The following is a 12,500-nucleotide window of genomic DNA, read 5'->3' on the forward strand; positions in this document are numbered from 1 at the left end:
GAGGGGGGGAGGAGGGGGAGGAGGGGGAGGAGGAGGAGGAGGAGGAGGAGGAGGAGGAGGAGGAGGAGGAGGAGGGGGGGGAGGAAGAGGAGGTGGAGGGGGTTGAGGAGGAGGAGGAGGAGGAGGAGGATGGAACACTAGGCTGTTAGAATAAATCAATGATATCAAATATTGTACACTATGCAACATGTCAAGCAGGGAGAGAGAGCAACAGTATGAACAATGTCACACATTATTACATATATTGTATAATGGTTAAAAAAATACTTTTACATCACACTGTTGTAACAGTGTTACATACACTGTTACATACTTTCAAACATGATCAAACTTGAATGTGTGCTCTTGAGAAACACTGTTAAATACTCTGTTATATACTCTAAAAACATGTTCAAGGAGGAGCTGTTACTGGCGTACGCGGTGCAGAGTCCACTTACCTGGAAGACAGAGTACATGGTCACAGTCAGGGGCCGGTTTCCTGAGAACTGAGACACCTTGAAGATGTCCACACCCCATCTGTTCACATCCTCCAGTTCCTACCACACAGCAGCGAGCCTTTTAGTGGCGTGGCAAAGACACACATGACGCGACAAGCACACACAGCTAAACACAAAAACCAGGACACGCACCATAAAACAACCACACTGGTTAAAAAAAAACAAACACAGTTTGTCTCAGCAAACACACACATGCATACGTTTGCTGTCGCCGTGCGACCACATTAAACCGTGCTGGCACACAGAGAGAAGCGGTGCGCGCCGAGGCACGGCGGGGCTGTACCTTGGCGAGGAGCCCCTCCTGGACGCAGCTGACGCCGAAGCGGGGGATGGTGGTGGGGGCCACGGCAGGGCTGTGGGTGGGCTTCTTCACCCCGCTGATCTGGGACATGGGCCGCTTCTTCTTGTCCTTCTCCTTAGCGGGCGGGGACATGATGTCCATGTCGTGCTGCTTCTCTGTTGCCGGGGGGGGGAGGGGGGGGGGGGGGGGGGGGGAGATGGTCAGGGGCCTGGTTGGTGACACCACAACCGCCCCGCCTCTTCATGACAGTGTGCTGATCTGTGTGTGTGTGTGCGTGTTAGTGTGTGCGCGCGTGTGTGTGTGCGTGTGCGTGTGTGTGTGCGATGCGGGAGCTGTTTACCGAGGAAGGTGCTGGAGATGAACTCCGACACCTGGTTCCCAGAGCGACTGGTCTCTGACAGCTGGGTGAGCTCCCGGTTCAGCATCCTCTTGAACTGGACACACACACACACACACACACACACACACACACACACACACACACACACACACACACACACACACACACACACACACACACACACACACACACACACACACACAATTTAACTGTCTATCCCAAACCAACAATGCCATGAAACATGCCTGTTACAATGGTAGTTACTATTTAGTAGTTAAGGAGAAGTTTTTATCTAAAGCCACCAACAGGTTGTACAGATTCATGTTATTATTGAGGAGCAATTAAGGGTCAGGAATAGGACAGTGTCCACGAGTCCCGTCATCCTAACCACTACACTATTGGTTTAACCCATTCGTATACCTAATTTCTTTCAGGTAGTATGTGGTCTCACTATAACAGGGATGTCGCCTTTCTTGTCTATCTGGTTGTATAATTAATATACAGTCATTTGATTAGCGTTGTCTCAACAGTGCAGAATCTGTGAAACAGGTTGGATATCATCAGTCTGTAACACTTGTAGCATCTTTGTTGCTCTCCGCGCACCAAGCATCTCTCTGAATGTGCTGAGCAGTGGACTTACTACTGGAGCCGCGCGAGAGTTGTCTGTTTAGCAGCAGAACGTATTGTGTAATCCATTTACAAAAAAACACTGTGTCCTGTTGAACACACTGGGGAGGACCACGCTCTGTCTACGCACATGTTTATGGGGGGGGCGTGCGTGCGTGCGTGCGTGCGAGAGAAGGGGAGAGAGAGAGAGAGAGAGAGAGAGAGAGAGAGAGAGAGAGAGAGAGAGAGAGAGAGAGAGAGAGAGAGAGAGAGAGAGAGAAATGCATACGACAAAAAACCAACTGCATTATTTTAATGCCTACGGACTGGAGCGTTGGGCTGAACATATAACTCCATACAGAACTGGTAGTATTCTGTGCATGCAAAATAATGTCCTGCATAATAGCGCTGTAGAGATACACGGATAGTAAACACAGGCGGCATCACATTCCGTAGCATCACACATGTGGACATACAACAACAAACAGTCCAATAGCCTGCCCACACACACGCATAGACAATCTAAGGCACAACTAACTGAAGCGAAGTCTAGGATAATAAGTGGGCTTAAAAACACTACGTTCGAACTTAATTCGAAGACCATCTACTTCTGGAAGATGTTGCACTAGTTGCACCACACATCCGTGCATTAGCGGATCCACCCAACGCAACCCATCTCTTTTACTTACCTGAATTAACATCCACGATACGGAAGACATATCAATTACTTCTGGCATTTCAGCACAAAGTCGAGCATGGCAGTAAAGACTGAAGGTATGGTGCTTCTCTTGTTTCTTTGCAGCAAAAGAGGGAAAACGCTAATAAAAAAACCTCTGCACATCTCTGTCTGTTTACTCCCACGTCCACCTCAAAGGAAAGATCAGCCTCGTGACGAAGTTTTTGTGTAAAGAGCCTAACGACACCAACAGCTTTGAGTCCATGGAAGAGATGACAATGCAGGGGGGAATAGTCGCGAAGCAGACGATCAACTCGTGCCGCTGCCGCCGTCCCTACTCACGGTCCATCATTCATTGTATCGCCGCCTCGCTGCTGCTATCATCAGATGTGTGTAAACACAGGGAGCCAGGTCCCGTAGCCTCCGCCTCCTCCTCCTCTCCACGATACACCTAAGAATAGCAACCAATGAGGGCTGCGCTGCAGCAGGCGCTGAGAGCGATAGTGGGCGCCGATTGGTCGGGACAGGCACAAAGTGGGCGGAGTTTGGGGTTTTGCGGGCGGGGGCTCTGAAAATGCACCATGTGCCCAAAGTTTGAGGAAGATGAGGGAAAAGCGTTTGAATGGAAGGAGGGGTATTTCAGTCAGTGGAGCCAAAAATAAAATAAGTACACCATGTACTACCACTGTAAACACGAATGACCACGGTCCCTGAGGTGAGGGTGAAGACCGGATATGGAGGAACGTTTGTTTTATTTGAAAGAAAACAACAGATGAGAGGTAAACAATTGCATTGAAGTAAACATGCATTGGTGGATGATGTAATAAGGCTTCTTAATGCCTTGTGCCTGTTTACTATAAACGACGGAGTGAACCAATATAACATAATATAATAACAATTATATCTATAGGGTTGTCAGAATTGTTGAATAACACATTTTTGGATTTTTCAGCATCCAAAAACTCAGTCAACGGGACTCAGGGAATCCCAGGCATCCCAGGTATGTTCATAATGGTCTTCAAAAAGATGCACTACGTGGGGATTATGAGAGAAATGGTATTTAAATACACAGCCCATTCCATCACCGTTGAAGCGATGCTGGGACAATGTTCAGCCATGTGCACCCCTCCTCCAATGACTGGACATGTCCATAGCCTGATCTGAAGCAGTTGGGGGGGGGGGGAGGGGGGGGCTCCCATTAACTTCCACAGTGTGTGCAGGTTTTCAGAGAAGACGCGGTCAAAACGGAAGACTTCTACAGGATACACAATCAACTGCTTTGAGTGTGTGTGTGTGTGTGTGTGTGTGTGTGTGTGTGTGTGTGTGTGTGTGTGTGTGTGTGTGTGTGTGTTTGTTTATAAAGCACAAGTGTCGGTTTGTATGTGTGTGTGTGTGTGTGTTTGTTTGTTTTTGAAGCAGATGTGCATGTGTGTGTGTGTGTGTATGTTTTGTGGGTAGTCTAATAAGGGGCTCATGCTAGCGCTGAGCTCCTGTCTTGGTGACGGGGGGGGGGGGGGGGGAGAGACAGGAGGGACTCTTCTACGTGGTTGCAGAGGCAGCAAGGGATGCTGGGATGCCGTTTCATCCCAAGCTCCCATCTCCTGATTCACATTATTCACATGAGTGGGGCCAGGGGGTTGACATACCTACATGTGAGTCGTTTATGTGTGTGTGTGCGTGTGTGCATGTATGTGCGTGTGTGTGTGTGTGTTCTCTCATCCTCCTGTATGAAGACTAGCGGCGCTCATTGATGGAACGAGACGCCGCTCTTACTGCTGCTGGGTCAGCCGCTGTATGGCTGCAGCACCATTCACAAGTCATGTAAAGAGCTGAAAAGGCCAATTTGTCTGAGAGTGCGTCACACACACAAAATCCCATACTGGAAATTCCAATTTGGTTTATGGACTGCTGTCCAAATTTGAATAACCCCTAAATGGATAACGTTGATATAATTCATCAAAAAAATTCCAGCCCCTTCAAAAGAAGATTTTACAAAAAGAGACACTGTTAGATTGTAATAGAAATACATGTGTTAGGGTTTCTTTCTTCTATTACTTCCAATGTTTTGGAAGTCGTCTCAACATCTTTGGTTTTCTGGTAGAGCACAGTATTCACCATTCTGATCTTTGCACATAGTTTTCCGTACAGACCTGGTCGAGAGGTGAGGCGGAAGGTGCTTACTGCACTTGAGTGAGCACAGTGGATGTCTTAGAATTGGTCTAAGGATGGGTGGAGGTGACTGACTGGAGAGTGAATCACAAACAGAGGCTAAACCTTGTTCTCTGACTGTACCATCACAACAACAACACCAACACATTGAGTGTGTCTGTTCCCAACCACAAACTCGTATTATAGTCCACTTCTCTCTTTCATCATAATAAGGCCTAAAGCCTTCTGCCATGGATTGCATCTACAGTGTGTACAGTACATCACCTTGGGAGCAGTACTTATACAGAGGCTGTGTACTTGTTTACTCTTTCGTACTTCCAATACATTAATTTCTTTGCACAGTGAAAACACTATAAACCTACTAACGCTACTGTCCACGAAACATGTATTGCTTTTACTGCAAAAATACCTGCAAACAAATTCTGGTCTTTTATAAAATGAATATAGTATGACACACGGATGAGCACCTGTCATAACCTCAGGTAGGAAATCTTTGACTGCTATTAATTTCTACCGTGTTATTGTCATTGCAATGAAAGCAGTGTACCTTGCAGGAAGCAATCTTGCTGACTGTGTGTCGAGTCGCAGTATCATTGTTTTTTTTAATAGTAGTAGTAAAATAATACTAGAAATACCTTTTTCACCTTTATATGTCTGGACCCTTTAAAGCCGCATAGCCGCACATGTTACTAATAGTACTAGTACTAGCTAGTACTAGTAGCAGCAGTAGTATTTTAAAAGCAGTGTACCTTATTGGAAGCCATCTCGCTGACAGAGTGCCGGGTTTTCAGGGTCTCCAGCTGCTCCAGACACCAGTCCAACTCATCTAGGGTCTCGATGGCCAGCTGTTGATGAGGCTCCTCTGTCAACACACACACACACACATCAGAAACCATCACCTTGTGGGGACCAAAACGAGAACTGTGTATAATCAGAGGAGCAGCGGAAAGAGGACTTATGAAGCCCATACTGACCAGCCAGGCTGGTCTTGCACATAGATGGCAGGTTGCTTCCTGATGACCGTGCTCTATTGACACACACACACACACACACACACACACACACACACACACACACACACACACACACACACACACACACACACACACACACAGAAAACAAAATAAATAAATGAACAACGATCATGACCATAAAGCGATGAAGACGTTTGGCAATCCTCTGGCCATAATGGTTTAATGTGACACCTTTGCTCACTACACTCTTGATATAAGGAGGATACTCTTAATAGGATAGTGTGGTGGTTAGGGTGTTTGGCTCCCCAAAGTGTTCTGGGTTTGATGCCTAACCCTCTAGCTCCTAAATGACCTGCATCTGTAAAAGGGTGTAAAAGCTAAAGCGTTAATAACAATAGTGGTTTGTTCTCTACTTACTTGCTGGCCGAGCGGTCCTGCTGTCCGGTGATTAGTGCAAAGTTGCTCCTCACCGTCCTGAGGCTGGCCAGGATCTGTGTTACCCACGTGGACGAAATGCATTGAAATGAATTGACGACAAATTAAGATTGATCACTGTTAATCTGTTGTATTGTAGTCTGGTGTCTAACCGTATACCGACTCCCTACATTTGACTAGCTAACCTGACAACCATTCTCTGATAAGTGTTGAAGAAACGGACAATCTTTTTTTCAGAGCACTGTAAGACCAATATGCATTGACCGGCTCCACCTAAACCAAATTATCTGTATTCTCTTCATCCACTGGTATGGAGGCTTGTAGGCTTGTTCTCTGTTATTCTGTGGATTTTGTGTGTGATTTGAAAGCAGATATGCAAAATAATTGGTGAGAATGACGTCAAGAATTCAGATGTGTTATATGTGATACTTTAAGGTCATACTTTTGTGATAATTATAAAGTAGTGCCCTTATGCACACTTCCTGAATGCTGAACCTTGATCAAGGCAACAGCTTCCCAGCCTTGAAGAATGGTATCATAGTCTGCGGTAGACAGCCAGTATGTGTGTGTGTGTGTGTGTGTGTGTGTGTGTGTGTGTTTGTGTGTGTGTGTGTGTGTGTGTGTGTGTGTGTGTGTGTGTGTGTGTGTGTGTGTGTGTGTGTGTGTGTGTGTGTGTGTGTGTGTGTGTGTGTGTGTGTGTGTGTGTGTGTGTGTGTGTGTGGGCTGCTGGTTTGTTGTTGTGTGTGTCAACATGTGTGATGATACGAAAATGTGTGCTGCTTATGATTACTATCTGTGCATTTCTATGTAGAGCTGAGAAACTGACAGGATTTTGCATGCACAAATTACTGCCAGTTCTGTACAGAGCAGCTGCAATATTATTCAAAGCCCTCAAACCAGTCTGTAGGCTTTACAATAATGCAATTGTGTTTTGGTCAAATACAGTATAATCTCTCTATCTCTCTCTCTCTCTATTTCTCTCTCTCTCTCTAAAAAGGTAAAATGTCACATTATTTACCTGTGCAAATGGGGTCACAATCATGTCTTCTGTGTGTCTGAAAAATAGTAGATTATACATAACCCAAATTAGCATGTGACAGAAATTGAAGAGAGGATACAATAGTGCATGTCAATATTTCATACATAATATTAGCAGTTGTTCTTTTACTCTTTACTCGTTTTTCATCCATTATATATACTGTTAAATCACAAGGGAGGGAAGAAGCAAAACGAAACCAAAAGCATGTTTATGGTTAATAAAAAGAAAATCACCAACTATTATTAACCAGTGCCCAGGAAACCTGTGCACTCAAAATACTGTTTGATGAATGACATTCAATAGGGTTGAGTATAGCCATTGGGAAGGACCCTTCCAGTCAGCTGGCCGTGAACACGGATGGACGGTGGGGGGTAACTCATGCATTGTAGACACGCGTACGGTAGGCCTGGACAGGGGGACTGAGACAGGGGTACGGTGGAGAGGGGTGGAGGCGGCGGCCTCTACGAGTAGAGAGCTGGTCGGCTTGAGGAGGAGGAGTAGAGTCAGCTAACTGCAAGTTTCTACGCCCCGGTTAAGTCGCATGCAAATGTGTGAGGCCGCACTCTGGATGTCGACGACGATGATCAAAGGGGACCAGAGATGGAGACACACAAACACCCAGTAGAATGTAACAAAGGAGTTAATGTTTTAGTCACATTGAAGTCAGCAGGGAGTGGAAGGTTGGGGGGGCGGTGCTGGGGGGGGGGGGGGGGTGGTGGGGGGAGCAGCACGGTGGGAGGGTCATGAGGGGGAAGAGTCAGTTTATGGTTTCTAGTTTTAATATTTGAACGTTTTTATCGTTGGTTTATCTGGACATTGGCCTCACCGAGTAGACAACCAGTTGACCTCCCAGTGCTTCAAGCTCTCTTCCCTTCAGCAGACAAGACAAGTGGACATAGAAGATGAGAAACAACGACTGTGATTGTCGGTGGAGGGGCTGAGGGGGGGGGGGGGGGGGGGGGGGGGGGGGGTCTTTGGGAGAGGGGGAGGGTGTGGCTCGTTGGAGTTTTATTAAAACATTATTGAAATGCAATCTGTCAATTCGACTCGAGAATAAACAGGCGATTGTTGAGGGGGTTTTTTCCAGGCAGAAACAAAAATAGACGTACCTCAATATGTGCAACAAAATTATTTTTGTCTACTTCATTGCTCTTGAGGGAAATCGAATCAAACCAATTCAAATATTTGCTATATTTACCCCAAGTTAACGAAGTTGGGGTTCAACAAAGTTGAATTTTGATAAAGAATGTCAGTTGAAAGCTTTTTGTCCCGAGCAGAGACAGGAAACACCTACCATCCCTGTATGGCCACTGACGACCCCTTATCAGAGGGAAAGTCGAGATAGATAGAAGATAATTGAAAGAATATCAAATACAGATCCACTAAAAGTGTAGATTTACGCCCTTATTTGGATAGATATGGTTGGGTCATCAAATATATATCGCGTTTTAAAAAACAACTTCTATAATATGCAAATGTTTCTTTCTCTTTGTTTCCTCTCCTCAACTAGGTGTCATATTCAGGGAGGTTTCCCAACCCTGACCAAACACGTCTCTGACAGGCACCCGTGTTCACCGCGCTGAGCCCAAACCTCAACACTTATCCCCTGGCTCTCAACAGCGTGAGAAGGAACAGAAGCACTTATGATTCATCGGCGTGCACTTATGCAAACAATGGTCATATTGGCACGTGGACCACAACAATGAGGACGATGCACTCGACACTCTATCTGGATCTGTCTATCTTTATGACACCACAGAAGAAAAAGAATGAGGTCAGCATCAACAGTGGGGGGGGGGGGGGGGGGAGATGAGGGGTCGGGGTGGGGGTGGGGCGGGGGTTGGGGGGGTACTTACAGGTCGCTGGCTGTAGAGGAGTTCCTCGACGGGACCTTAGGGGACAGGTCAAAGTCCGAGTCGGAGCGGTAAAGGAAGGACTCGCGCCGCTGGCTGTGGGGGAAGTTGGCCTGGATGACCAGCCCGGAGCCGGGGCTGGCCTGGGGGTCCAGGGGGCTGCGTCCCGGCGAGAGCCCATTCTCCACATCAAAACTACACAGGAGGGGAGACAGAGGGGTCAGAACAGACAACACACGTGAAACCTGCAAGGTTTGGGGGCGCCCCGGAGGCTCACCGGGCAGAGCGAGTACCGTGAACGCTCCGTCCGGATCGCAGCGACCCGGGTTTGAACCCTGCCCGTGGTCATTTGCTGCATGTCCTCCCCTCCATATCCCATACCTTCCTGTCTATCTCACTCGTTAATAAATTGCCCCCCCAAAAACAAAAAAAACACTGAACAAAAAAACGACACACAAAGAACACTGCAAGGTTTAGGGGTTCAGTCCAAAACCCGGGTCAGGAGGGTATCCACCCTTTCAGCCACTTCGTAGGACAGCGTTCCCCAGCTGGCGTGGACCAACGTGCACACAGAAGGCAGTTACAACCATGCACGTCGTCATTCAGCGGCAGCTACCCTGTCAGAGACCAGCCTATCAAAACAAAGCAGCTTCACTCCTCACTACGTAGACTCGTCATACAGCAGATACCTGATGTGGTTGTTCCAGCAGCTCTTCTGCATGAAGAGAGGACGGGCCGCGACAACAAGTTAAACCGTCCAAGAGACTCGTGGAGCGTGGACTCGTCCAGCAAACAGGAACAGAGAGTGAGACCTAAACGCATTTAAAAATACCACAAGCATCGGCACGAAGCTGGTATCAGGGCTGTGACGCCTTTCTACAAGACAGGAAGCAGTGTGAGAGCACAAACGCTCACATCCAATACAGACCACAATAGGAGGTGATAGAAAAAGTGACTCATGTGTGAACACATTACGACAGCTCAATGTAATGACCGAGTAGATCAGATAAGAGGAAGAAAAGAGCTGCACATATAGACTACGTTTAAAAAAATAAGCGTTTAATTTTAGGAGGGTGACAAAACAGGATATACTTTCAACACGGTCATAAAATATAATGCGGCGATAAAAAAGGAACAAGAAAGTTGTGAAACATGTGTAACCACGACAACAAACCGGTCTCACATTTTCGAATGTATTCGTTCTAAAGTTGAACAGATTGTACCCTTTTTATGCCTGGAACGATGACATCATGGGGAACACATGAGCTCAAACAGGGTTAGACGCTGAACGGAAGAAAGTCCCTAGATTCTGTTAAGAATACACGGCCCAGTTGTGATTCTGAGTCGTCAGCCGCATGGCCACAGAAGGTGAGCCTTCAGACCGACATCTTAAGGGGAAAAAGCCATTCCTAGTGTTTCCACTCAAGCCTCAACTCGTCTTGCCAATACCTAGAGCCACCTGTCACTCAAGTGGTTTCACATGGAGCTGTGCTCAAGGACGCTGATTTGGTTGCATGAAGAAATGTTGGGTGTGTGTGTGTGTGTGTGTGTGTGTGTGTGTGTGTGTGTGTATGTTTGTGTGTGTGTTAGAGTAAATGCATGACCTTGTGTGTGTGTTAATGTGTGTGTGTGAGGGTACACACACATACACAAGGTCCGAGCGTGTGTGTTTGTGTGGGTTAATCGCGGGGCCTTACATTGAGCGTGCACACTAGGAACGGCGAGCTCCTGTGATTAGCTGGTGTCAATTTAGCATCCGAGTATTGACGTGGAGGGTAGCGCCAGCGGGCTGGGGGCCGGTCTATTAATGGCCCGCTCAGGGCTCAGGTGAAAAGGAGTGTCCTCCCCATCGAAGGCCACCTGACTCCAGAGAGACGAGGACACAGCCAACCCTTCCTCCCCTGTCTTGGCTCAGGGGCCCTCGTCTCCCTCCCTCCTTGCCCGACCTCCAGCGGGTCAACGCAACACTGGAGGGGATTCCTGGTCAGCCGTATGAGTGGGTTGTGTATTTGTGGTGAAACACTCATGGTAAATGGACTGCATGGATACAGCCCCTTTCTAACCCGTGGCCACTCGAAGCGCTTTACAATATTTCGTAACATTCACCCATTCATTCACACACTCACACACCGACGGAGGTGTCAACAACGCAAGGCGTTCAGCCGACTCGTCAGGAGAATGGAGGGTTAGGAGTCTTGCTCAGGGACACCTCGAGCACTCAGCTATGAGAAGCCCGGGATTGAACTAGCAACCTTCCGGTTACCAGCCAACCCGCTCTACCTCCTGAGCCACACGTCGCACTTTAGATACGTTGAGATAAGCTTAACTCCCAGCCCATAGCACTGGGTTGGAGCTGGGAGTCGCGCTGGAGGACAGGGTTCTGCTAAAGGACCAGGACTCTACAGGTACAGGTCATGCAAGGCGGGAGGGATTATTTACCCGCCACCAGTGTCCACATCCGAACATCCTAGCTCTTCGATTGACACCCACAAAATGAATACATACGATATGACTAGCTTCACAGTCAGTATCAAACTGCATTGCTATCAGAGGAAGGATATAGGCTCCACCACACTTTACACTCAATTTGCCCTTCCATCTGCCATGCACAAACACATCCACATAAAAAACCCAACTTCTGCATCTCGAATCGTCCTAATGCCGCTCTCTCTCTCTCTCTCTCTCTCTCTCTCTCCCCCTGCATGTTGCTACTGCTGCTGCATGCAGCCGGCGTTGTGTTACTGCCTCTTACATAACAGGCTGAACACTGCCCTCACGTGAAGCACACAAACACAACCACTGCACCGCAAGGGAGGACGGGAGGGGGCGGGACAGAGAGAGAGAGAGAGAGAGAGAGAGAGGGAGAGAGAGAGAGAGAGAGAGAGAAAACAAACTAGCAATGGGACTTAACTAAAGCATTATGAGTCGAATGCTGATTCACTAAACAAAACATCTGTTCTCATTGTGGGTGAACCCCAAACCATAACCCACCCAACTACCACCTCACCATAACCAAACCATAACCCGAGCATAACCTGACCATAACCAAACCATAACCAGACTATAACCAGACCATAACCAATACGTAACCAAAACATAACCAAGCCATAAGCAGAGTTTGTCCACTGTGCGTCATCGGGTTTTACACTTCCTAATTAAGACTTGGAGATGCCCCTCTCTCTCTATCTCTCTCTCACTCTATCCCTCCATCAATCCTTCGCTCCCCCCTCTCCTCCCAAATGTCTTCCCCCCCCCCCCCCCCCCCCCATCGCCCCATCTCTATTTTCTGCTCCTGCTTCTACTTCTGTCACTATGTGGCTAAATATAGCCCTCTAACACATGGGGGAACGGGCAGGCGGGAGAGCAATGCTGCTAAATATAGACATTCAGGGGGATTGCAGTTCAGTTCACACTCTCTCTCTCTCTCTCTCTGAGCTCCATCGTACTCGTTCTCTCCCTTCTCAGCGCCCCCGCAGCCCCGGCACCCAAGATAGCACATTTGCTGTGCCATTCACGGATATCTAGAGGGGCTGCTATTCAGAGCCAGCGCCGAGCTAAATTTAGACCGCAGATCAAATATAGACGCCCACGTCTTTCCCTCGCTGTTGCC

At 47.7% G+C, this 12,500-nt stretch overlaps 1 protein-coding gene across 8 annotated transcripts in view; it reads right to left on the minus strand.

The window, feature by feature from the left end:
- The window catches only part of pde4ca (phosphodiesterase 4C, cAMP-specific a), a 49,947-nt gene that overhangs the window by 6,899 nt on the left and 30,548 nt on the right, over positions 1-12,500 (minus strand). For 3 of the 8 annotated variants that reach the window (XM_030364378.1, XM_030364382.1, XM_030364380.1), the window contains exons 2-10: positions 8,894-9,085; positions 7,864-7,908; positions 7,017-7,053; positions 5,981-6,054; positions 5,564-5,616; positions 5,339-5,451; positions 1,139-1,232; positions 781-953; positions 438-536 (exon numbers count right to left, since the gene is read on the minus strand). In XM_030364378.1, coding sequence (XP_030220238.1) covers positions 438-536; positions 781-953; positions 1,139-1,232; positions 5,339-5,451; positions 5,564-5,616; positions 5,981-6,054; positions 7,017-7,053; positions 7,864-7,908; positions 8,894-9,085 — 880 coding nt within the window. Of the gene's footprint in view, positions 1-437; positions 537-780; positions 954-1,138; positions 1,233-2,433; positions 3,570-5,338; positions 5,452-5,563; positions 5,617-5,980; positions 6,055-7,016; positions 7,054-7,863; positions 7,909-8,893; positions 9,086-9,579; positions 10,456-12,500 lie in introns of those variants that run through there. The other 5 variants (XM_030364379.1, XM_030364381.1, XM_030364383.1 and 2 more) reach the window with 4 other exon arrangements.

The sequence above is a fragment of the Gadus morhua genome, chromosome 8 (assembly GCF_902167405.1).
Source record: "Gadus morhua chromosome 8, gadMor3.0, whole genome shotgun sequence".
In the NCBI taxonomy this organism is placed as follows: Eukaryota; Metazoa; Chordata; class Actinopteri; order Gadiformes; family Gadidae; genus Gadus; species Gadus morhua.